At 42.8% G+C, this 25,651-nt stretch overlaps 1 protein-coding gene across 1 annotated transcript; it reads right to left on the bottom strand.

Annotated features, from left to right (window-relative positions):
- Positions 1 to 6,979: 6,979 nt before the first annotated feature.
- Positions 6,980 to 20,267, bottom strand: alpl (alkaline phosphatase, biomineralization associated). The gene is made up of 12 exons (XM_079297004.1): positions 20,087 to 20,267; positions 17,551 to 17,718; positions 16,318 to 16,437; positions 15,010 to 15,125; positions 13,583 to 13,757; positions 11,853 to 12,028; positions 11,320 to 11,460; positions 11,117 to 11,186; positions 10,843 to 10,977; positions 8,713 to 8,904; positions 8,474 to 8,593; positions 6,980 to 7,856 (listed from the first exon to the last, which is right to left on the bottom strand). The coding sequence occupies exons 2-12, from the start codon at positions 17,621 to 17,623 to the stop codon at positions 7,591 to 7,593; spliced, it is 1,584 nt and encodes a 527-aa protein (XP_079153130.1). The 5' UTR covers positions 17,624 to 17,718; positions 20,087 to 20,267; the 3' UTR covers positions 6,980 to 7,590.
- Positions 20,268 to 25,651: the final 5,384 nt, after the last annotated feature.

The raw sequence follows: 25,651 nt of genomic DNA, 5'->3' as shown, positions 1-25,651 counted from the left end.
ACCTTCCAACGCACTCTTGCTTAGACGAGCCGAATGCGATGGAGACAAAGACTGCAATAGATTGTAGGAACTGGAGTTGATGAGAGACGCAGACTTGATGAAGTCCATAAAACCTTAATCTTGCCGTGTCCAAAACAAATGAAATCTTCAGGGGCTGAGTGGTCAAATGCAAGCAGATGTCTGCCAGAGTTCACTCTGCAGTAAACTACAAGCTGTCCTCGATGGATTCAGTCAGTCGTGTAATAATTAACCCTCCAGGTTTGTTTAGGAACGAGTGGATTGCAACAGTCACTCATCACACATTACATTCCATTACATATCAAAGACTCCTCTGTTTCAGCAGAATTTCAAGGAGCCGTGAACAAGCATGAAAACAAGCTATCTGCTCGAATGAAGAGTCACATGACCGTCAGTTAATTGCCTTGTAATGAGGCAAAGACCCAAAATATTGTCTTGTGATTGGGGGCATTATCAACGGCAGCAGCCTGTGGGAGAAGAGATTTGGGTTCAGCGATCAGGGTAATTGGATATTAACTGTACTCGGCAAGTACTTCTCTCCTGCGATCATCGGATGAATTGGGCAGTCCATAGTATGACGCGCTGCAACAAATCTAAAAGGCAAGCGATCTGGATTCTGACATGTGTGATTACTCAAGAGGAAAACAGAGATGTCGAGGAAGGGCTTGTATGATTGCATTTCTAGCCCTGCCTGTCTCTTGGGAATCTTTTTATCCGTGCATGGGACAGATCGATGTTGAGTCTTGATGAACAACACTTCGTTCTGTGACCACCTTGCTGCTTTCGGCTGTCTGGTTAAAGCCAGCGTGTCCCGTCTGACAGAAAATGTTGTGTGCAAGATTTTTAAAAGAAAAGCAAAATAACAAAGATGCTGCCCTGTTTTAGTTTATCCTCTCTAGAACCCCCTAGTGAACCTGATACAGGAGTCTGACAAGACTCGTCCCGTTTCTATCCGTCCTGGTTCAACTATTGCAGTTACCACTATCTGGTTTAAAAAGCCCATTAAAAGGTTAACTTGCCGTCCTCTCGCCCACTGTGTTTTTTCAAGGCACAGTTAGGGGAACAGCACTCATGTGGATCAACTCATGCACGCAGCTGTGGAGCTGTGGAGGGCAGTCGAGTTGCCGGGTATAGGGGAAGGTGATGGAGGGTTGAAAACAGAGAGCAGAGGGGAAATGTGTGAGCCAGGAGACTACAAATGAGATCAGCTCTATTCCGATTCAAAGCGTTGCTTTCAGGAAACGCACGAGGGGGAAAGTCGGCACGAACCGAGTCCAACTAAACTTGTGAGCTCATCCAAGACTTCTTTCCAACAAATGGTTTTAATTAGACACATTGCGCATTGACGCACTGCGTTAAGACTCTTGCCTGGTTGAAGCATTGGTATTCTCACAGTACATTCCATTGTTTTACTGCATCCATCCATTGCGTCATTTCATTTTCTACACGTGTTTTCCATTTGTATGTCCATCTTTTACTGCAGTCAACATTGTTTTTGTCATGCAGAATGCTCACCGCTGCACAACAAATGGCTCTCTTGTTCCAGTGCTACTGTTGCTGCTGCTAACCGTTGCTGCTGTTATGAACTGCTATTTATCCAGTGGCATCATCTGTAATGCAAGCTAAAAAAAACACACACAAACAGTCCTCATTTCTAAATGACAAATTAAGCTGTATATTTCCGCAACGCATACATATCAGGTAAATTGAACAACACCAAGACTATTATTTTTGTGCCGATGACGGCACCAACCGCCAGCCCATCCTTCAACCGTACTCTTACTTTCTTATGCGTGGGAAAGGTTTTTTTCGCCAAGACACATTCATCACAAGATATCCAGAACCGGATATCACTTTGTTTTGAAATAGAAGACAAGTCTGTCCCTGACTGCACCGCAACTTTAGTTTACACCTCAATTCCTTTCATTGTTTACGGCTCAATCGACAGTTCCTGTAACACAGCGAAGAGCCCGATCTTTACACTCGCCATTTTGCTTTAAAGTCGAGAGAATTCATGGAAGGAGCAGAGGTATCAGTTTATACACCAGCAGCAGCCTCAGCAGACCAGAATGCAACATGTTCATTCATGTCACATTGGCTTGGCGCTTATCAATAGAGAAGCACCTTGCCACACCAGCCAAACCAATACGGATGTACTGCTATCATGTCAGTACACATTATGTTAAACCCTCTGCCGACCAACCTTTTGATCCTAATAAAGCAGGTCACTGCTGCAGGCTGAAGGTAATTAAAATAACTTATTTTGGTGCACATCATCTTTGCAATAAACATGGTGGATACGAAGAATGTTCTGCTTTCCCAGCGTAGACATAGTGGGATTTCAGACTGCATTTTTGTTTCCCAAAAGTTGTATCCCTTATCTATAATGCACATATGCTGCCCTGCCCTACCGTCGTAATGGTGCGATCTGAAGTACAAAATAAAATACTTTGGTGGGGCAGAGAGGGGATACATTATTTGGCAGGCCTGGATTTTTATCGCAGTCTGGGATCTATTGTGTAAGGTTAAAAGGTTTCATGTGAGTCTAGTTAATATGCAGGTTTGCCTTGCACACCCCTCCCTGACTTTATTGCAAAATTCTCCACCCATCAAATTGTCCACTACGGCTGGTCTCGCTCTGAAGTTCACTCATCCCCAGCAGTTCTCAGTCTCAGCACATTTTGAGGGGCATTTAAGGTTCCTGCATTCATGACTGCGAGGCCGTGCGGAGGAGAATTGGCGAAACTAAACGGAGAATGTGCAGAAGCCAGGGCTCGGGCCTGATTTCCTTTTCTTTTCCTTCATTAGCCGCAAAGGTGATTCGCCCTCGTGCTGGCTGCCTACAGAGGGGTGATGGGAGCTGGGGAGGGTGTGTCGACAAAAGGACAGAAGGCGATTACGTTCACCTCTTCACAGTAGGAAACGATAAGAGACGATGAAATCATAAACAGGTCCAGAAATGTGCAGCAATTATTCAGCATATAGCATTCAAAGATGCAATAGCGATCCTTTCAAATTCCAAACATTTGATCCAAATGTATCAAAATGAGGTTTATTCCCAGTCATATAATGAATAATAATCGTTGCTTTTTGCATTTCTAATTATTTTGCAGAGCAAGTCAGGTTGTGGATTATTGTGTGTTTTATTTAATGCACTCAGCTGAACTGGATTACGATTAAAGGACGAGGGTCATCATCGACTCCATTTTGCCCCAGAGAAGGATCTCTGCATTGAAAGGGGGAGAATTAGCATCTTCTTGCAGCCTCACTGCTCCTTTTATACAGCAGCCCGCGTAGCTGTCAGCCTTGCCCTGCTTTCTTAGCTTGATATGTCTGAGGCTCTGAATTCCAACACGCTTCTCCCCCTCGTTATTCAACCATGCCCACAGCGAATCAAAGAGCTGGAGATCACGACACAGATTGAAGCGAGGGTCCTTGATATAAATAGAGAGATTGATTGATACGAGACATCATGACACTAAAAGTGGCCAAATCAAAGTGGGAGAGAGAGAGAGAGATGGGCGAAGAAGAGGACGTGGAATGGAAAGCATCGAGCTGTCACAGCACGCTGCTGGGAGAGGTTGAGGCGGCGTGTTTGATGAGCGACTTGATGTCTGTGGTGTCAGGGCGAGTGACGCTTTCATGGCAACTTTTCAGGGTCGATCAAGATCTATATCCACAGCAGGACAGCTGAAGGTTTTTTTTCCATTCCATCAGGCTGACCGTGAAAGCTCTTATCGCTACAAGAACTTCTACTTTTACATACTATCATCTATAGCAAGTTCTGAAAAGGTTATTTATTCGTTTCATGTTCATAGAAATAATCTGTTGAATAAAATATTACTTAGATTACATTAGCTTTCCCCATTTTTCACCTTAAACTAAGGTTAGAAAACGTCAACCGTACTCCCATATGACAGCATCATATGTTGTACATCAATTTGTTCCAGCTGCTATACAAAAATGCTCGACGCTTATAATCAGTTTGTCAGTGGATGGGTCCGAGACGTCAAAGCAACGGTCGTCGAGAATTCTCATCTCGTCATTGGAAGAGTAAATATATACAGATCTGGTCCGATATTTAGCAATATTCAATGCTTACTCAGTGCAAACAGACACGTGTGTTTGTGTACATTGTACATGCATGTCATTGTGTGCGTGTGTGTAGGAATTCACTTTCAACTAAAACTAACCCCTAACTGCATCTCTGTGTTTCGCCTGTTGTACACGCGCGACACGTCTCTGGTACCGACTGCTGTCACGGGCCGATGAAGCTTCGGTAACCTTCTCATGTCCAAGTTTTAGAGACGGAGACCAGTCTGGATTATCGGCATCGTGGAGAGTAGAGGGTTTACCTGAAACAGCTTGTAATAAACATTGAAATACAAGTTTACCAAAGTAGTCTTATCGGATTAATTTATATTTCCTTTATTAAATACTGTTCACAAACGAATTTGTAAATAAAATCACTTTCCACTTATAAAGTGATCCGCACATACTCTAGTCAGTGTACGCCAAATTCCATTCCTTTATATCTCGAGAGATGCGTGACAGCCATTTCTCGCGACGTCGCTTGGATAGCTCCTTCGTGTCATTTCCTTGATGTGTAATGACCGCTGGCAAAAGAATGGAAAGAATGATTTCTTGTCTCTATCAGCTCTGCTGCCACAACCAAAGACAGCACAAAAGTTCACCACCGATAGGTTATGCGACTCAGCCGTGCATGCCAGTGGCTTTGTGTGTACTCCAACATGGCCGACAGTTAAAACTGTGACGTCACACGAGATCGCTCTATAGGGTGCTCGCCAGCGAGAGAACGTCAACCTCACATTCAGTGTATCATGGCACCAAATTAGCATTTTTTTCCACTGCTGTGTCCGCCATTGTTTGTCGCTTCCTCTTGGATGCCTGCTTTCAATCTGGCACCCGGCAGCTACACGTTTTTATAGAGGTGGACGCTCAGAAACATCCTGAACACTGCGAAACAGGAAAATATAGGCAGAGGGCGGGGTCTCTGCAGATACAGAGAGCACAACACACTTAGTGGGTCACAAGTGATGATTCAGAGGGATTACTTTTGTTTGAGTCTATTCATAGTTTTTTAGGAAAATCCTACTCTTTAATATTAATACTGATTCATTGTTGGGAGTGGACGTTGTTTTATTTGCTTTGCCCCATATGAGTAGAGGGTGATGTCTCCGTCCGGAAAACGTATCTTCTCAGGACTTTCCCTCTATTTTCCCTGCTAGGCGAGACAAATTACACCTTTATTGTCCTTATTGGTAAATGGAGTCCGATGACGTCTCACCTTCAACTTCAGCAGGCGTCTAATCAGCCAACGCGGATGAAAATAACTGTGTGTGTGCAGGGACTTTAAGCGATGTCATTCCTGCAAATCGACTTTCAAAAGCTTGTCCAGCTGCCTCAATCTCGCCCACGCTGTGACTAGTTTTTGTTGGCTGTAGCTGATTGGTGCAGTTGTCTCTCTAATTAAGATAAACAGACATCATTTGGCACAACAGCAGGCCTTTTGAATCAGACATGGGCAGTGATTCAGATGTCTGTAACCAGGTTAATGACTGCGTGGAATGGTAGAAAAAGTTCACTCTAACTGTTAAAACACAAACCATCGTACGTGCTGGCAGGATAAAAGGACAAGAATCCATATGGGGAGACGGTTGAGACCTAGATTACAGTGTTTCTAGTATGCAGCCTTACACATGGCTTTGCGATATGACACTATGGCTTGTCCCAGAAAATTGCACGTCTGGTGAGGCCCCCTCGAGCATTTCTGTAGACCTGAGACGTGAACAGAAGAGCGAGACTTCAGCTGTTGTTCATCGTAGCCCCTTGTCTTGTCGTTGATGGATCGATTGGATGCAAAGCTTTTGGCAAGGCGATCACTTTAGAGTACCATACATACAGTACAGGTCTTTGGCCTGGTTTCGTTTTAGAAAATGAAAGGTTTCATTGTCCAGGAACCATAAGAAGCACTGCGAGCCATGCACAAATATATCTGAAAGCTAGAGGAAGTTGGGGGTTGAAAGCCCAATTGAATATGCATGCCCTACAATCTGATACCCATCGTCGTCTATCTCTAAATTTAGAAGACAAGAGATGAATCAAGATTACGGGACAAAGATGTTAAGCTGCCAAGAGGAATAGAAGAAAAATCCAAATCAGCAAAGCAAAATAAAAGCATGAAGTGACCCCCGAGGGGCTGAGTAGATTCCATGGAGATACGGAGAATGTACAACCGAGAGCATAAGGACCTCATTTCATCCCTGTTCTACACTGATCCTCCCCTTTTCATGCTTCAACCAACATGAGTCCTTCTGTTTTCGCAGTGACCGCATGAAGCCAAGGAATGAGTGGCTTCAGTCCATTCACATTCCACACAACAGAGCAGATGGAAAAGTACAGCATACAACATATGTGACACTCTGAAAGAAGGACGTGTTCACTGAGGTATTTCTGTCGTGTGACGAATCGTAAATCCCAAGTTTTACATGTGGGAAAAACCACAAAACTGTCATTGAAGTAATGTCTGTACAAAACCACTTCTTTTCAGCGATCAGCCTATTTTTGGTCTAGCGTCAGAAAGCATCATTCCTTCTTAAACGCAATTCTTATTGTTACATTTTGCGCTGTAAAAATAGTCGAAAGAGATGAAAAACGACCCTTCGGGGACCTGCATTAAGAAATGACTCTGCAACTCTACTGCACTCGACTTAAAAAGAGACTTAACCTTTCAAGTTTTGTTTTTATTTTCTTGTTTTTTGCTGATGTCTCAAATTTCCCCGCTGTGGGACTGATAAAGGATCTTCTTAAGTAGACCTGGGCACAGATTGATGAACCGTACCCAGGTAGAGTGTTCACACTAATCTTAAACAAACTGGACTTTAGGAGCTTAACAATGTTTAGGAGAAGTTTAAAACCAATAATGTTGCAACAAAAGATGATCAGAACACATTTCTTTTATTGGTTAAGAGGTTTTACAACTTCTGTTATTGGACACAACAATGGTAGGTGGGCTTTCTCTGTAATATATAGCAATATATTCCTTTTACTCTTGCCTCTGCTACCGGCATACATTTTGGCCATCGAAATGTGCCCTTTTTGAACGCACCATAAGTACATGAGAGATATTTTGCAAGTTTATGAGGTAGATTATGTTATCTGCACATTTAAAATATTAAACATATTCAATATTTGCAAATTCAATCTAACCTAAAGAGTTCACATTTTACAAGGAGACTTAATGGGTCCTAAAACCCTGAACAAAAACAAACTATTCAATCGAAAAATCACAACTGAGATCTCAAATTTTGTGGTGATCTCTGCAACACCACTTTTCATTTCAGTACATCAAGGGGGATCAATTATTTTGTGTCTTTTTACATATTTGCCTGAACTGCCTAAAACCGACATCCCTATGCTTTTGTCAATTCATTTTCATAACAAAAACAGAAACAGTGGTCCTATGATCAAGATAGCGTAGAGTATAATAATAACAACAAATTGAAATCTTAAAAATGTATGGAGTGTTATTCATAGACTATCAGGGGGAGGTCAGCACAGAATTCGGGTGACTGTGAGAAGGGCTGCCAGGCTGGAGAGGACGGGGCGTAAACCGGCAGACCCGCTGCTTGAGAAACAGTGATCCCTGTTCTGGCCGATACAGGCTGCGTACGCCATCACGTGGGGGATGTAGTTCTGCTCGTGGACCCCATGCAGCAGGTGAGCCAGGGGACCTTTAGCAAACACAGCCACATCTTCTCCTCCATGAGTCTCCATGTTCAGAGGTACAGCTGCCTGGGCCTGGTAGTTGTTGTCCTCTGAGAGGCAGGGGGCAAAGAGAAAAGGTTGTTGTTTTTAATTCCTGAAGCATGGAGGGGGAAAAGTCCACCCCAAAGTTAACAGTTCCCTGTGGAGGTGATGAGATACACAGTCCTGCCAATGGTTTCACACGATTATACTGATCTACAGGTGGCGGTAACTAGCACATGGCTGTGCAACGAAGCATGGGAGAAGAAGACCAATAGTAAACATGGATGTAAAAAAAAAAAGTTGGCTTTTCAAATGTCTTATGGGGAAGGAAATGCATTCAACACATTTGTTCGAAGTCCAGAAAACATAGACGAAAATACATTTTGGTGAGTAACACTGAACGTAAATATAACTTTTGTTGATTCATAAGAAAACTCCACAGGGCACCTTTTAATTTCAGCTATGCAGCATTAATCTGAGATTACCTCGTCATTTGTGTCACAAATCCTTTTGTGTCAAGACAGAACAATCCCCTCACTAAGTCATGTTTACTAAAACTAGAAATGTCTCCTCGGCAATAGATTCATCCTTGTCTGACTAAAATAACTTGTGACATTACAATATCTACCATTATAAAGTTATTTCTGGGGAATCATGGTAATCCGTCCTCATTGATATTACTCACGGTAGTCAACAGTGGAGACATTCTCCCTGGTGCCGTTAACATGTTTGTAACCTGGTCCGTTCCCATATATGATGGAGGTGAAGGGCTTCTGGTCAACATCACTCAGCATTGGGGCCAGACCTGTGGACGCATTGAGCCCCATCATCACAACAGAACCAGACCTGAAAATGTAACTTACAGCACTAAACATGTGGTACGACAACGACACACACAGTACTGAATGCACCTCATTTACGTACCAAATATTGTGTTTCCTCTGACTGTGTAGCCCCCGAAGTTGAACACATGAGAATGATCAGCAGTAACTACTGTCAGTGTGTCATGGACGCTGGTGATCCGGCCTGCCAGACCGATGGCCCTGTCCATTTCCACAGTTTCATGAAGAGCCTGCTTGGCCTTGCCCTCGTGGTGTCCGTGATCAATGCGTCCTCCTGACAGAGGGGCAAATATTTCCAGTTAGCTGTTAAAGACACAGTGAAATTTCTAATCCAGTGTTTCTGTGTTCATTGTTCATTTATCTCTTGAGGTAACTTTGATGTATCCATTGAGGATTTGATTGAAATCCTTTTTAGAACCATACTACTGGCTACACATTCGGTTTGAATAGTATTGTTAACATGTCACATTACAGCCGCTAAAGATGCCCGAACTCCTGTTTCACTGGGTCTTTAATCAATGTTGGGCTATTCTTTAAATAAAGTAATTTGTATGACATGCCGTGCGACCACGGCTGAAGCTGTTCGATCAACTCAGAAAGTCTTTCTAAAAAGGCAATACTGGAGCTGGTGCCAAAGTATTTGTGTGAAGAATTAAAAATAAGACAACTTGAGAGGGAAGTTCAAACGAAACCTGGCGGGCCGCTGCGTGAATGGGGCATGCTTGTCAGATTGTCGTTTTGTTAATGGCCCCACTATTTTGTCCTCTAAAAGGTTTGAGGGCCTTCTTTCACCTTCCGTCAGACGGTATTCAACGATCGGACAAGCGCTCTGTTTGATACATACTGACCCCTTTTGTCTCGCTAAGTCTGGCTGAACAGTCACTGTCGTACTTGCAACTGTTTGACTGTAATCATGCTTCATGCACATAGTTATCAACACCACAACCTTGCTGTGCCTTCTGTATCTCATATTGTTCTGACGTTGAACATTCACAGATTTCTCAGTACTTGTTCCAATGTCAGTGATAATGATAAAACCAATACAGACTTTTTGTGCGAATGGCTCATGTTTTCTCTTCTCCTACACAAACTGCCTAGAATAACCAGCAACAGAAATATTTTAAACCACAAACTATCACGTTTCTCAGTTTTCATGGTTGATAATTGCTGTCTTACATATCAGTGTTGTCCCTTCCTCTGAGTCCTTGTCTGCTTTGCCTTTGATATGTTGTGGCTTTTATGTATTCATTTGTTATCTGCGGCAAAATGTGTTTCCTTCAACGGATAAGTGAAGGGAAGTTGGCAGCAAAGTAAAAGACTTGGGAAATAGCTGCTTTTAAACAAACAATAACTCTCTGGCTGAAGGACGACGGGCCATCCTGCTAGGATGTTTACAAAGCTGCCTACTTCTTGACTGTTTTTCATTTTTCACGTACAACATTATGGGTAAATTAAGACAATTTAAAACGGAAAAAAATGGATTCAAGCTGTTGTAAACATGCTCCTTGTAAAAGGACGTTTTCTTGTGTAAATTTAGCTATAAGTCAACCATCCATCCATTATCTTCTGCTTATGGGGGGCCGGATTGCAGGCAGCGGCCCCTCTCCTCTCCCCAGCAACTTTTTCCAGCTCTTCCTGGGGGACTCCAAAGTGTTCCCAGGCAAGATATCAATCTCTCCAGCAGTGTTCTGGGTCTACCCCTGGGCCTCTTACCAGTTGGATATGCACAGAAAACCTCTAAAGAGAGGCATCCATGAGTGCATCCTGATCAGATGCCACCTCAGCTGACGCAAAGTAGCAAGAGCTACTCACCCTATCCTTAAGCCCAGCCACCCCAAGGTAGCTTATTTCGTCATTCAGTTATTTCGTCATTCAGTTATTTCGTCATTCAGTTATTTTATTTTTGTGGAACAACAGTAAAATTAAAAAAAACACCCTCTAACGCTTGTAAAGATTCCTAATACTCTCATCACCAACAAACATGAGCTTGATCAGCTTCTTTTCATCACAGTTTCAGAAAGAAAGCAAACGTGTATTTTTCCCAAAGTGTTTGACTATTTCTGTAATAATCCTAAAAATAATGTTGGGTTGCAACTGTATTAGAAGGCCTTAAGGGGTATTTACTATAGAAATCTGCAATGTCACCAACAGAAACTAAGATTTGACTGAGTCAGGAGATAAAGCTGACCTTCCAATTTCACCACAAACTTACCTTCGACAAGCAGGTAAAATCCATTGGGGTTCTTCCTCAGGACCTTGATGGCCACATCCACCATCTCTGTCAGCGAGGGATCAGTGTCACTGTTCCTCTCCAAGTCGTACGGCAAATCCGCAGGTTCAAAGAGACCTGGAATAACAGAAGGCACGGTTTCAAGGAGGAATAGGATATGAAACGCAGAAAATAAGCCTACAGCAAATTCATACACGTATGGCTCTTCATTTACACTTCAATGAGAGTTTCATAACTACTGAGACTGGAAACTCACCCAATAAGTAATCCACGCTGTTAGGGTTCAGTGATAAGAGCTGCTTCTTGTTCCATACATAATGACCTTTCTGCACAAAGACACAAATGTACAGCACAGCAACAATGTGAGTGGCAGCACTGCAGACACGTTGAACTCCTAAATACGGACATTTAATTGTGAAGGTAAAAGAGGGAGCCGAGAAACAAAGAGGAGAAATGTACTTTATCCTTCGTTTTCTCAATCCACTCCTGCACCAGGTTTCTTCCATCTTTTCGTGTGCCACTGTGCTTCGCAACGCCGGGGTACTCTACATCCGAAAGGTTTTTGGGGAACATATACTTCCTCCCCCCACCCAGAATCACCTGGAAAGTCGCAAGAACAGAATAAGAAGTTGCAATCTTTTCTTATGAGCTGTAGCTAGCTAATTATTCTAATTGATTATGCAAGTTTGAAAACAAGGTTTTTCGGAATGAATGTTTCAAGCAGATTCTTTTCAGACAAGAACCCTGTAAAGGGGTCTTAAATATGCACTTCATGGCTAAAGAAATACATGATATCATGCTATGTAATGTTTAACTCGTAAACTGGTTACACTATTTGATTATTCCAATGTTGGTAGTCTTTCAGGTGACTAAACACAAGAAAGTGACATTTAAATAAATAAAAGTCATCACTTGAAACTCTGAGGTTTTTTTTTCTGGTGACACTTGATAATAAGTTGTATGTTAGAAATTGATGAATACTTTTGACTCACATCAATGTTGGGAATGTTTTCAAAGAGTTGTCTGGCGATATCTTTGCAGCCGTTCTTCAGCGCTTCAGCTGGCAAGTCACTGTCGGAGTACCAGTCTCTGTCCACGCTGTGGGCGTACGCAGCACTGGGAGTCGCATGGTTGACTCGGGTCGTCGTCACTATTCCCACTGACTTGTCTGAAGTGGATGCACACACATGCACGCACAGGCAGCTGTCTGAATGAGGGCTGAGGAGTTTTATTTATCAAAGAACATGTTCAGCCCCACGTGAATTCCCCTTTTTGTGCTTCCTTGAGCAGTGTGTCCTCGCTGAGCTGCAGTAACTTTGTAAAATACTAATTTGATTTGCTAAGTCGGAGTGCTGAATTTTCGTGTAAGCTTTGGTTGGAACTGAAATGCTTTGTTGCATGGAACAAGGAGTGTTGGTTTTGTCCCCTATCTCTCAGAGAAAGGATCGCTCCACAGCCAGCACGGTGTAGCAACCATAACTCTATTAATGGACTTATGGGCATGTGAACACTGTAGTCAAATAGTTCAAACCTATCCTTTGTCCATGTAAAAGCAATTATACATCGCATGAAAAACATCTCAGAAATTTTCATACTCAGAGAAATTATGTCGCCAAATACCAACAAAAAATATGCATTTTACATTGCAACTTTATTACATAGTCTCACAAGACTCACATACCCAGTCTGAACAACATTCTGTAACAGTAATGTCCACCAATGACCACTGAACCTTTACTTAAGGCATAACAAAACTTTTTTTTCAGTTAATCAATCTTCTGGATGTAAAAAGTACAACTTTAAAGGCAAAACCAGCAGCGGAAAGTCTTGTAAAATGATGGAAATAACTTTTCACATTTTTCATTTGCTCTGTGCAGGCGGTCAGCTGCTGCCTGCCGTGTTTGTCCGAGGAATAATTGGATTTTTTATTATCTGTGACCCGTAAACCCACACATACCCTGACCCTCACCCACTTCTAACTTATCCCCACCACCTCCCTCAGAAACCCCACAGAACTCAGTCCTTTCCTTCTTTGTAGTGCATTTCGTCCGGTGTGAAGCAGATTGCATAACACCGTGATGTATCCTTGAAGGGTAAAAACCAGATGTCATTCTTTGGGACACTTTGCAAAGATGAGTTATCTGTCAGTGTTTTGATCAAAACCTTTTTCATGAGATTTGTCTTGTGTGTTGTGTTCTGACTTTATGGACTCAGCACTGAAGTGATTCATGATATTGAAGCCACTTGTAGACACATGTGCAAATGGTTTTCATCAAGGATGCAGACACATCAGGGAAGTCAAAAAGAAACTGACGAAACTTCATAGCAAGGGGTGGCCAGATAGAGATTTTCCAAAAAAAAGTTTGGTTCAAAAAGTATCTCCTGTAATTTAAATGAGGATACATCCGTAAATAACTTTTTGGGTTAAGTTGATGTCAACTCTGAGGATAAGTTTGGTTCAAAGGCTGAAAAAGGGATTGAGCAGAGTGGGAAAAACATGTATTCAGCGCATCACTTTCAAGAGCACTTCAAAGTCTTTACTTTGAGCAATCCAAGTCGCCCCGGGGAGTAATCACACTTTCCATTCACGCCGCATTCAACTACAACAACATTTAGGTTTTCCTCGGACATGAAACGTCTGATAATTGATTCCAAAAATTGCAATTCAGCATCCCAGTCCCTGTAAACGGTCTGCGTTACGTGCGATTCGATCTCACTCTACCTGCTTCCTTAGCCCATCTGAGGATGGAGGTGACCTCGTTGCCCTGTGTGGTGTTACATTGGGATCGGACAGCAGCTGCACTCACGCCCACCGTGCCCTCGTTGGCCTTGACCCCGCAGAGGTAAGCTGTGGCGGTGCCGGCGCTGTCTGGCACCTGAGCGTTGGTGTTGTATGTCTGCAGAGTTAAACGCCATTGACAATTGTCAGAATTCAAATATATCAAACAGGATTGTTAATCGTCTTTGTTAACTTAAAAGTGTTTGTGATGGGGTGTGTGTGTGTGTTGTCATGACACTTAAGGATGCAATCAATGAATGTTCTTAATTATTTTTAAATCTCCTTTTCTTTTGCCTTATGTTTTGATGCTTTTAATGGTTTTATGTGAAGCACTTTGAATTACCTTGTTGTTGAAATGTGCGATACAAATAAACTTGCCTTGCCTTAAGTGCAATTCCTACAATGGCAGAATGTTTAAATGCTGAGTCAAAGAATAAATCTCATTCTTCTCATTCCCACAAATCCCAATAAACGATCAAAACCAACAGTGTGTCCTTCTGTGCATATATGAGAAGCAAGCTTTATGTCACATATGGGATTTTGAGGAGAGCTTTTGTTTACTTGTTTTTTTATTTTTATTACAACTCAATGTTGCAGCTGTTCGTAGAATGTGTTAAGTTCTCTTTCAGTTGAATATCAGCAGGAACAGCGCACCATGTTACGCACAGCAGGTACCCTCATTAATTAGGCCTATTCTAATCTCTCTTCTATGATTCTCCCACACATTGTTCATACATTGAGATCATTTGTATTCTGTCCAACTTTTGTACTTTAAGCAAATCTCCAAACCCTGTTTTCCTGTGGATTATCCAAATCGATTTGGTTTGTCGCCCTTATTGTTCCTGGAGGTTCTCCGTTCATGTCAGAGGCCTGGTTGGTTGTCCCATAGTATTAACAGATGTAACCCGATGGGACTAACTGGATGCTGCCTTTTTAATCAACTAATTGAAATAGAAGTAGTAAATAGTATTAAGGACACACATTTTTATATTTCCACTTCATGCTCGAGCTGGCATTAGGTGCGTGTGTGTGTTTTAAATAGTTTTTGGACAACAATATAGGTCTATAGATCATTTCTGGCTTTGGCTGCACAGACAACACTTGTTAGTCGGACCAGTTAATTATTGCTTTTTGTCTTTTCATGCGAATAAAGAAATAAAGACCTTCACCAGACTCATTTAAAGCCTATATCTGCTCGTGATTCCTGAGGTGTAAATGATCAATTTCGTCTAATAGTCCTTTTATCAAATCTATAACATAATACACAGACCAGTGTGTGACCCTTGTTTACGGTCACAGGCCATTAATGGCCACAGCACGATCAATACATTGGGCCATGTTGTACATATATAATAATAACCAAGGCAGACCTTGGCCAAAGACACAAAGGGGAACTTGTCCATCTCCAGCTGCGTCTCTTCTCCACTCTGTCCGTTCAGCTGACCCTTCAGTATTCGAGCGGCCGTCACCGTGGGAACGCCCATGCCTAAAACACCAAAAGCAGGTCCACCATTAGGATTGCATTAGTTTTACCTCAGGGCGGGAAACAGAGCACCTGCACACGAGAAACACTTTTCATCCGCTAATGTGCTCCGTACGCAACACATGAAAGATTGTTGCTTTCTTTGACATTCTAGAACAAGGTGGCTGCTGTTAGGCAAAAACTGTTTCTTGGATACTAATTACTTCAAAAACAAAAACAGAGATCAACAAAACAGATGAAAGAAAGAACAGAAAGAAAGGAACATCTGTAGTTAATCTGTAACATGCAGGATGTTAACGTTCCAGGATTTCTTTTGGTTCCTGAAATTAAATATAATCGCAGGAAAAATATAAGAAACTGTTTAAAATGCTCATTGGTAAGTTCTGATCTCGTCTTGTGATAAGCCACTCCTTTCTTGAATTGTATATAAGCTGAAAAACTAATTGTGTTACCATTGGCCCCATGTCTAGTGTGATCACTGAAAATAAAATTGAAGTCGGGTCTGTTCCGCAAAAGCCTGAGGCTCAGAGGTACACAAAGGACACGGTTTGTGCATTTGAGTCACGATTCCTGTGAATACTGTGGTTTTCCTGGCTAAAGGCAGACGATGTCTGGGAAACATTTTCCAGTTGTACAATCACTCCCTGGTTTTTTGCTTTTTTAGGTTGTAAGATGGTGCCTGTTATTTTGTAACTACTCTGTCACATCCCCACCACTCCACTCGGATGTGACACGACCGTGCGTGCAGCAGTGTGCAAGAATGTCATGTTGTGCCTATAGTCTGAACAGAGAGAGAGAGAGAGAGAGAGAGAGAGAGAGAGAGAGCAGATGGAGGATAAAAAGTTTTTGTGTGACCAATGAGCGGCCCAGCACAAACAGAAGCCCAGTGATCTGGTGGCAGCACAGTTGTTTTGTTTGCTGCTATTCATTCACCCTGCGTGTTAGAAGAAATTTGAAAAATCTCATTCATTTGCTGATGGATTACGAGATCCTCTGTATCATCATTTCAGCTTCAATAAAACTGTTGGCACGGCTCCATAATTAATATTATCCATTGTAAACAACAAACGGGAAAATGGTGTCTTTCCTAATGATCTTACTGCAACTCAAATCCTTCTGCATAAAGAAGTGGATTTACACATTTGGAGAAATTTTCCATTAATCAGGACGTAAACATACAGATTTTGTGGCTTACCATCTCCGAGGAAGAGGATGAGATTCTTCGCTTTGTTTATGTTGAGATTTTGCAGCGTCAGAGCGCTCTTCAGAGTCCGCTGGGCCCATGTATTCCAAAACTTGGGATCCTTCTCTTGTTCTGTGTGTTAGAAAGACACAAGTCTGGTTAGCTTCGGATAGAAAGTCAGAGGATGAAAAAACGTTCTCAGTTCCTCCAGCCCGAGGTGAGGGCTTCATGAGAACCAACAAAGCAGATTACCAAATCGCATTTACATAATTGTTCATCTTTAAAGTGGAAAGTTTGTAGTGCAGTCCATCAGAGGTGGCGGCCGCCTTAAGTTACTTCAGAGAGGGACATGCTGGATGTTTAAACTTGATGCTATTGTGTATCCAGGTCTTTTAAACAAGCTTAGTCCCTCCCTTGTTGTTGATGTTATTGTAGTTATTTCATTGTTCTGACTGTAATCATCACTGTGACTTTGAACTTATTTTCCAAGCCTACATAAGGCATATTTATGTTGCTGGTGTAATTTAGCCTCCTGGTCATTTGTTGGCTTTAAAAGGAATCATGACACTCATGTTGACTCTTCCAGGCTCGCCCTGAGGAGCACCCAGTGTGGGTCGAAGCCAGTCGGGGTTCTCCTCTTGTGACTTTTTAACTCCGGTAATATGTCCTGCAGTGAACTGATAAAGGCATTTATCCTACATTGTGGGCTCGGGGCGTTTGTTGTATTGCGTCTTCGTATATATATCTTGTTTTATGGGACTAACAGTCCAAAAACCCCAAATATTCTCCTCACAATTGAAATCTTAAACCAGTAAACTTTTCGGCATCTTTTCTTAAAAAGGACAAACGATATTTTGACGATCAACTTACTTTTCTGTCGATCGACTTATTGTGGAATCATCGCAGCTCTAATTCTCACCGAATCAGTCAAATCATGTAAAAGTGACTTTCTTCACCTCTTCTTATAAAATGTGACAACAAATACACAACTATCTCCTAGAGAGCAGCAGGGGGGGATCCTTTTTTGAGAAAAATGTTCTTAAACAATAAATTCCTGTTATTTTCTTGCCTTGTCTTGACACAAACAGGAAATCTATTTTGATACGTAAACTTCCTTCAAAGGATCCAAACATTCCTCCTCACAACCTTGAAACCCTCCCGTGTGTGCCGAACATCTCCTGACGCGTTACAGACCGCTGACAGACCGCTATCTTGTTGTTGCTGACTGACGGCACAGTAACTTACCAGGGAATTGCGGCTTCCCGAAACTCCCCGAAATCAGACAGGAGCAAACGATGAGCAGCGCTGTCACCTTCATGTTGTCGTCCCGGTGCGGCTGACGCGTTGCTCCAGACAGCGTTAAATGTGCCACTTTGAGACTCGGAGGATGCCTGTCTGCCGTCGCCTCACGAGCTGGAGAGAGAAGAAGAACACACTGGTTATTAAGTCTGTGTCATCTTGTGACACACAGACTCTGACAAACCAGTTTAATGTGTACTTACTCAGATGATGAGTACATTTTCAGCAAAAAACACACCTCTCAGTTACGCTGTATGGATTCAAATTCTCTGTATGTGACCAATATATAGTAGATATGGAACTGGCAACTCCACTGGAGCATTAGTGGGAACTTAACAGACATTAGTAGTATTGCCTTATTCACCTTCTCACTCATAGGCTTTCTAAATACAGAAACAGCAAATTAAGGCTGGAGAATGCCAGCGGTCGGTCTGTTTTTGTGCCATCGTGTTGGGGGAAGATGTTTGTGTGTGTGTGTGTGTGTGTGTTGTAAAAGTGTCGGGTCCATCAGGCTTTGCAGCAGAAGCACAAGGAGAGCTTGGTAAAGTTAAGCTGGAGGCCTTGCTGCGAATGTAAGTCGTCTCAACAGGAGGCCCTTTGGGTCCTGGCCAGTCAGCCTTTCATTTGTGATTATTCACACCCTCCTCCTTTCTTCCTTGTGCTCATAGTCAAGGTCACTTTAATGGGATTGAGCTCCATCGCACCGAGAGGTTTAAGGGCCATAACAAAGCCAATTAACAGCGGATGATTGACTGGACACGTCCGGCAGTAAGGAGAAAAAAACCTCAAGATACTTTTATCACAACAAATCTTTCACCGGTGCGATTCCGACAGAAGGCTTCTGAGTGTTATTTGATTTAGTATTGACAAAGATGGGTGCAAAGCTTCTATTCTTGTAGCCTAGCCTACTACACACTACATACTATAAAAAAACTATACCATCTGAAAAATATTGAAATTCCAAACTCTGAGCGATCCCCTCGTCAACACATCCAAAAGTTAACGCTCACTGCTAGCTGGCATATAGTTACTGGTTCAAGCAACTTCCTGTTGGTCTGAACCAAAAGAAAACATTGCATTAATGGATATAATCTCGAGATACAGTATTAATCCAGAAAGGCCATGCCTGGAGCCAGTTGCTTTTACCTTTCTCCAGATGGCTAGTTAAAAGACGCCAGGTCCGCCCAGGGGCAGCGAACCAGCCAACCTGCAGCAAAAGAAGCAAACCAGTGCCAACACGGCCATCAGCAGGCCACCAGACAGGACGGTGGTCAGGATCACATGAAGTCCCACTTCAGTCATGGTGTCACCAGACACTTGGCTGCTCCGGCGTATCCAGCTGGTGTCAAATGAGGTGAAATTTACCCCGGCCCCAAATAAGTTCCGAGCTCCTTCCTGAGCTGCATGGCGTTGAAGCCCCTGGGCAACTCGGATGTGTCACTTCAGCAGGCAGCAGCTCCAGCTGAAGTGAGGATTAGGCTGCTAGTTAAGCTCGGGAGTGGAGGGCTGATTGATGAGAGGCTGCATGGGCTCCAAAAATATTCTGTCAAAACTCCACATTTATCGGTCTGCGCCTGCTCCTCAGGCAGGCAAGATGGTGTCATTTCCTTTGTCTGTTAGTTGCCAGTTTTTTGTTTTTGTTTTTTTCCAAAGGCAACTTGGTTTGCTTCTCACACCAGGCCACCTCATCCCGCCTCTTGTATGCACACAGAATAACTAACTGAATTTCACACTGGGGAGAGGGGGGCATCTTACTCGTTTTCTCTCTGTTTGACTGCAACTGTTTAGACAAATAAAGACATTTTTCTTTCTTTTTTTGCATCACTTTGTCAGAAACTTACTGGGTGTTGTCAGTTTAAAGTATAGTGCCTCACAAACTTCCCAAAATGTAACATATCTGTAAAAAGTCCATGTTACATCCTGTCATTAAAAAAAGAACAAAATCGGATAAATGGGGACATGAGGGTGTTTTCCTGCAGCCTCCTACACATCAAAGGGGCGAGGAATTAGTAGTGTGTGCAGGGAAACCCATGACTCCACTGCAAGCACTTCTATCATCTCCCAATGTCTAAAGCACTTTCATGTTGCTTTCAAAGATGACATCATGACATCATTTAGGCTATGACTTGAATGCATGAATGAAAACATGAATTAAACCAGTGTTTCTAAAGCCCATTGAGGACGAGCACTTCATCCTGGTGAAAAACTGGGTATAAAAACAGAGCTGGTCTCGATGAAACAGAACCAAGAAAAAAAAGCTTTACAAACCTAGACTGGATTACTGATCATTGCATCGGAACAAGGATAGACTGGCAGCATTATGCAGAGATGCTGAGAGGAAAGATGCATCAACATAATGTAACAACCTGTTACTAAAATGTCAGCTGACGCTCCGGCAGCGCGTTTCTCCCAAAGCAACACGTTATCTGTGTGAAACCAACGCAAAGAAAATAAAATAAAGTTGTATTGTTGTTTTACTTACTGCAAGTAGCGTTTCTCCGGGACAGAAAGCTACATCCAAATGTGCGTGCAGTTCATTCGGTCGTTCCCCTTGAAGTGTGTGTCCTGGTCGCTGCTTTCAGTCCTTTTTATAAGGCCACAGTTGTTCGACTCTGGCTCTGGGGGTCTGGGGGTCTGAGAATAGCGGTCTGTATCCCACGAGGGAGCTGCTGCTGCTGCTGCTGCTGCTGCTGATGATGATGATGATGATGATGTGGGAGTAGATGGACCGAGAGCTCCGCCTGCCTGACGACCGATGCAGTGCTTCTGCATCGGTCAGTGCATTCTGCATTTTATACTACTATAACCACAACAGTGGAAATACCACAATATAAAAATACTCCATCATAAGTCAAAGTACTGCATTCAAAACTGAAGTTAAAGTACGAAGGTGTAGCCTATCTACAGCTTTTGTTGGTGGAGTTTATTATCAATATATATATATGTAAGATATTATGTGAGAGACAGCGAGATCCTTCTTGTGGCACTTTTATTTTCATTATTTTAGCCGATTGTTGTAAATGACTATAAAAGTAATAATTTGGAAAGTGTATTATGTTCCATTTTGTTGCAAAACCAGCAAAATCATACTTAAATAAAATGAATGAGAAACAAAAAAGTACAACGTACTTACTCTAAGGATGCATACAGAGAACAGGGGGCTCCGGTGACTCAACTAAAATCATAAAACTGATTTATGGAAGCTGATCTGTCGTAACAACAACGGGTGTTCTCAGGAAATGTCTCAGGAAATGTGTCTCCGCCCCCTCAGCTCCGCAGCTTCTTGACGATTGCCGAATTATGCTCGCCTGCCACAGCTGAATCTTTCCGCTGAACTGACACAGACTGACGCTGAGTGACACAGACTGCCACTGAGTGACGCTGAGTGCCACAGACTGACGCTGAGTGACACAGACTGCCGCTGAGTGACGCTGAGTGCCACAGACTGACGCTGAGTGACACAGACTGCCGCTGAGTGACGCTGAGTGCCACAGACTGCCGCTGAGTGACGCAGACTGCCACTGAGTGACGCTGAGTTCCACAGACTGACGCTGAGTGACACAGACTGACGCTGAGTGACACAGACTGCCGCTGAGTGACGCTGAGTGACACAAACTGACGCCGAGTGCCACAGACTGACGCTGAGTGACAGACTGACGCTGAGTGACACAGACTGCCGCTGAGTGACGCTGAGTGACACAAACTGACGCCGAGTGACACAGACTGACGCTGAGTGACGCAGAGGTGCCAGTGCCACAAGAAGGATCTCGGCCCTGCACTATTATGTTGCGTACGTTCAGCGCTCTCTAAAGCAGTGTTCCTGTGTATGTTTCTGGTGCTTTCATTGTGGAGGATGAGACCGAAAGAGTGGAAGAGGAGAGAGGTTCTGGCGAAGTGTGTGAGAAGTGAATAAAGGTGCTGCCATCTTGACGCAGAATACGGAGCCCCCTGTTTGTTATTTTATTATTATCCTAATGCGCTACATAAGCCCTCGGCTACATGTATATAATATATATGTTCAATACACTTACTCAGTGCTTGTATTGGTAGTAATAGTAGTTAATAGTAAATGTGCAGTTACTTTGCACAACTTATCACAAACTAAGGAACTAAAACAAAACAGATTGATAACCTCCAAATACATAACCAATGGTCGTTTGTTTTAGTCAACCTACTATAATTTCTCTTAAAAATTATACGAATTTGTATTCATTAAATCATAAACAGTCATAGGCTTCAAATTATGGACAAGCTGATTCTTCTGTTCATTTTAGGCTCCTTGCTGTTTCCTGTGGAGGTCACTGTGGCAGCTTAACAGGCTTATATGAGAAGCAATCCTAAAATGTGCTCAAACATCTACAACCTTCCTTTATTTGATTGATTTGTTTCCTCTTCTTACTGTACATAACTCCATAACGGGCAAGTTAGCGTATAATTATTCAACCAAGCACCAAGACAAATGGGCCTTAGCATAGCATGTAGCAGCCTGTCATTGAATATCTTACCCACAGTAGTCTCATCATTTTAAGATCCAACAGGCTTGACTTTCCTATGACCCAACTCCTCTTTCTTTCTGCCCGAAAGCTTTTTACATGGTGGAGTTCTGCCTTTTACCCATAAACCGCTTAATGGATGAAAGTTAAAGTCTGCGTTAACGGTTTATCGACATTTATTAACAGGATAAAGCTGTTGAGATGGATGAACCATGTCCTTTTCAGCTGGGTCCTCAACACAAATATACAGAAAATACAGTACATGAAATAAAACAGCACAAGTACACTCACACATACACATACACAGCTAGTCTATATCCATTCATTTACATGCACCTACACATTATATTCGATGAATGCACATAGACGGGATGTAACATTTTGAATACAGACAAAGTAACATTCGGCAGCTGCCTGATATATACAGGTAGACCTATGTACACTAATGCAGTGAAAAAAAGAAAAAATATACCCTTCAAAATACCCCATTGTGGTAGCTAAAGAAACATTACTTCAATAAACGCCCAATTTTGAAACATTTTAACAGGCAGAAAGCAGGTCAGTTAATGTATTTATTAATATTGTATTGATTCAGTGTTCTGTCAGAGTGAGCTTCCACCAGTGGGACTGTGCTTTAAAGTGATGCATAGGTTTGCTGTATATATCAGGTGGGAAATCAAAATGGATCACCAAATCTGCTTTAAAACAATGCAAAACTCCAGTTTGGTGGTTCACAGTTCATACAAAATGTGCTCAAAAACAAGGCTGCTCTTTTTTTTATCATATTCGAGAGCTTTTTCACACTTCAGCAACAGGATATCCTGAGAGATCAGTCGTCTGCGGTGTGTTTTTCTATTTTATTTTACGTCTGACGCGAGCGCGAGGTGATTTCCGGGGTAGCGGGTGCGGCGGCAGACAAAGTTTAGAAGTGGAGGGTGACGGTAGTGGGGGTGAACTATCTTGACAGTGAAGCGCATCTCTTTGGTTGTTTCAGGCTCGCTTGCGGTCCCCCGGTCAGAAGGCACACCGGAGTCACAGAGGACCAGCTGACAGCACGGTAAGAACGCGTCCTCTACTCGGATAACACTGCGAATCCACCCAGCAAACGTTTAATTAGGTGGAATCATCTTTTATTCAGGCATGACACAACATCACGTGTTCAATTCTTGATTAGTACGAGCTAGTTTGCGGCTGTTTACTAAATGTTCTGCTTACGACTTGTCCTGTTTGAACCAATGTAACGGTGTGTTTGTATATCTTACATATTTACAAAGTATGTTGCGTTGGTGTGCACGGAGTTCAGTTGCCGTACTGATGAAAGTCTGTCATTTTCCAACAGGGACTAAACGTTTTGCTGCTAGCTAGAAGTTGTCTTTTTTTAAGAAATGGTTTTTGTTGCACTTTCAGGCTACCTCTGACTTTTATTTTTATTTTTTTCTCTTCATCTTTGTTTCACAAACACCCTCAAGGTTTCCATGTAGGCTGCTCGGGGTACTTTCAGTGACTCACATAGACAACTTCAAATTCCCCTTCTACCACCAAACGAGCTAACATCTCGTACAACAGTTGAGCCTCTATGCAACCATAACCACGCCATAGTTAGTGTGTCAACACAATACAACCCCCCCCCCCCCTTTCTGCTTGATTTAATGGCATAACAAATAACATTTACTCTCACTGTCTACATGTTTGCCTGGGTTTTTATGAACTCATTTATCATCTGAGGTATTGGAGAGCAGATTGTAAGCAGCGAACGTGAAAGATCATAAATCGAAAAACTTATTTTGAGCAAACACACCAGCGCTGAACATAAACCAACTCAGAAAAAAACAATGGCAGGTGCACCATGTCAGGGCTTCTGTGGAAGTAATGCTTGGCAACAAAAGCCAACACAAGAGCACACGATGAGGCATCGTCTTGTTAATCAGTAAAAAGAGGTAGAAAGCATAATTAATGTGGCATTTTCTAAAAGCAGAAGTGCTTCCGAGGAAGAGGGAGTTAATGCAATCAAAGTAGAAAAACATCATTTTTTTTGGATGCATGCCTAGATGCTGTTTTTTTTTTAATAAAGCCGATTTATTGCTCAAATGTGTATTTCATCACTTTAAAGTCAGCTGGGCAAGACATGAAGTCTCTTGTTATCCCAGGCAGACGTTTTGCGTCCTCTTACTCGCCATCCTTCGAGGACAAGTCCTGCTTTGTGTTGCATGTGAAAATGGCCAAATGTGGTGCTACAAAGTCAAACCTCTGGGGGAACTTTTCTTTCTTTCTTTTTTTTTTTATTGCAAAGGTGTGAAATATGAGAGACTCAGGTCCCTAAGTGACCCATCTTAAGCCTGAGCGATTCGGTGGGTTTTATAACATTAGGTGGCCCCGGTTGTGTTGCGCTCGGGGAGCCTGGTGCAGTTATTCATTCCCTCGGTGTGATCCAGAGTGTTCTGCAGGGCGCCATAACAACGGCAGGAACAGGTAATCTCTTGTTATCTGTGTCGTGGCGGTGGGATATCTCATTGTTAGCAGGCTTCCGTGTGCCCCTCCTTTAAACCCTGAAATACAGTAGAGTCGGAGCTCTTGAATTACATTTTAGGGGACATAAAAAAATGCCAGTTCTTTTGAAATATATCATCATATATATATATATATATATATATATATATGGAATGGAAATAGAGTGTGTTTCACTGTACTTTGCATCCCTAGTGAGGGGCTTGCCGACCTTGTGCGTGACTGTGATACCGAGACCTGACTGGGTGATATTTGATCATCGCACATGCGTCATAATACCTGAAACGTGCACAGGAGAGTCACTCCAGAGTCCTGTCAGCCAGGAATGTGAAGAATTTCAGAGCTGCAGCCTGTGTTAATAACCATGTGAGAGTAAACCCCCGCTCTATATTGTCATTATTATTGTTTTTGGTTGTTCAAAGCAACGGCGCACGTGCACGACTAAAAATAAACCAAAAGGTGTTACGATTATGGTAAACGTGCCCTCGGCTTAGTGCAACAATCCTTCTCCAGAGCTTTTTTATCAGGGTGGTTTCCTCCGAAGGAAAAGCCGCGGTGCTGCCAAAGGTCAGGAGCTAAACGCCGGAGACGACTCCCTCTTATCTGAGGCCTTCAGGCAGAAACACAGCGGGGACTGAACACAAAAAAAGATAACGTGTCGGAGCTGAAGCGGCCGTATTTAGGAATGTCTTCACGTTGAGTCACCGTCCCATTGAGTCATGCTGCACGGTGCACCGGGTCGAGACCTCGCGTAGACTGGTCAATGGCAGAACATGGCCGCCGCAAGTAAACAAGCCCACGCATAATAATCCATGTGTGGTCTCCCTGCCGGTCTCCCTGCAGGCGAGGTGACGTTGTTTGAGCCGCGCCTGCTCCATCTCGTTTGTAGTAAGACGTGTGGTCATTAGGGGTGGGAATCACCAGAGGTCCCGCGATACGATATTGTCACGATACTTGGGATACGATATTATCACGATACTGCGATATTCTGAGTATTGCGATAACATAGGCATATATTGCGATTTATTACTTTTTTCAACTTCGAATGA

Source organism: Melanostigma gelatinosum (assembly GCF_949748355.1).
Source record: "Melanostigma gelatinosum genome assembly, chromosome: 3".
In the NCBI taxonomy this organism is placed as follows: Eukaryota; Metazoa; Chordata; class Actinopteri; order Perciformes; family Zoarcidae; genus Melanostigma; species Melanostigma gelatinosum.
The sequence above is the reverse complement of the archived record's forward strand: the minus strand, read 5'-3'. Positions and strand labels throughout refer to the sequence as shown.

What these genes read in the sequence shown, in the direction of transcription:
- alpl (XM_079297004.1), bottom strand. Translation starts at nt 17,623, where the DNA reads ATGAAGGTGACAGCGCTGCTCATCGTTTGCTCCTGTCTGATTTCGGGG. An exon ending in CATCCTCTTCCTCGGAGATG is followed by an intron (nt 15,126 to 16,317) that starts GTAAGCCACAAA and finishes TTGGTGTTTTAG; the next exon opens with GCATGGGCGTTCCCACGGTG. An exon ending in ATTTTACCTGCTTGTCGAAG is followed by an intron (nt 8,905 to 10,842) that starts GTAAGTTTGTGG and finishes CCCCTCTGTCAG; the next exon opens with GAGGACGCATTGATCACGGA.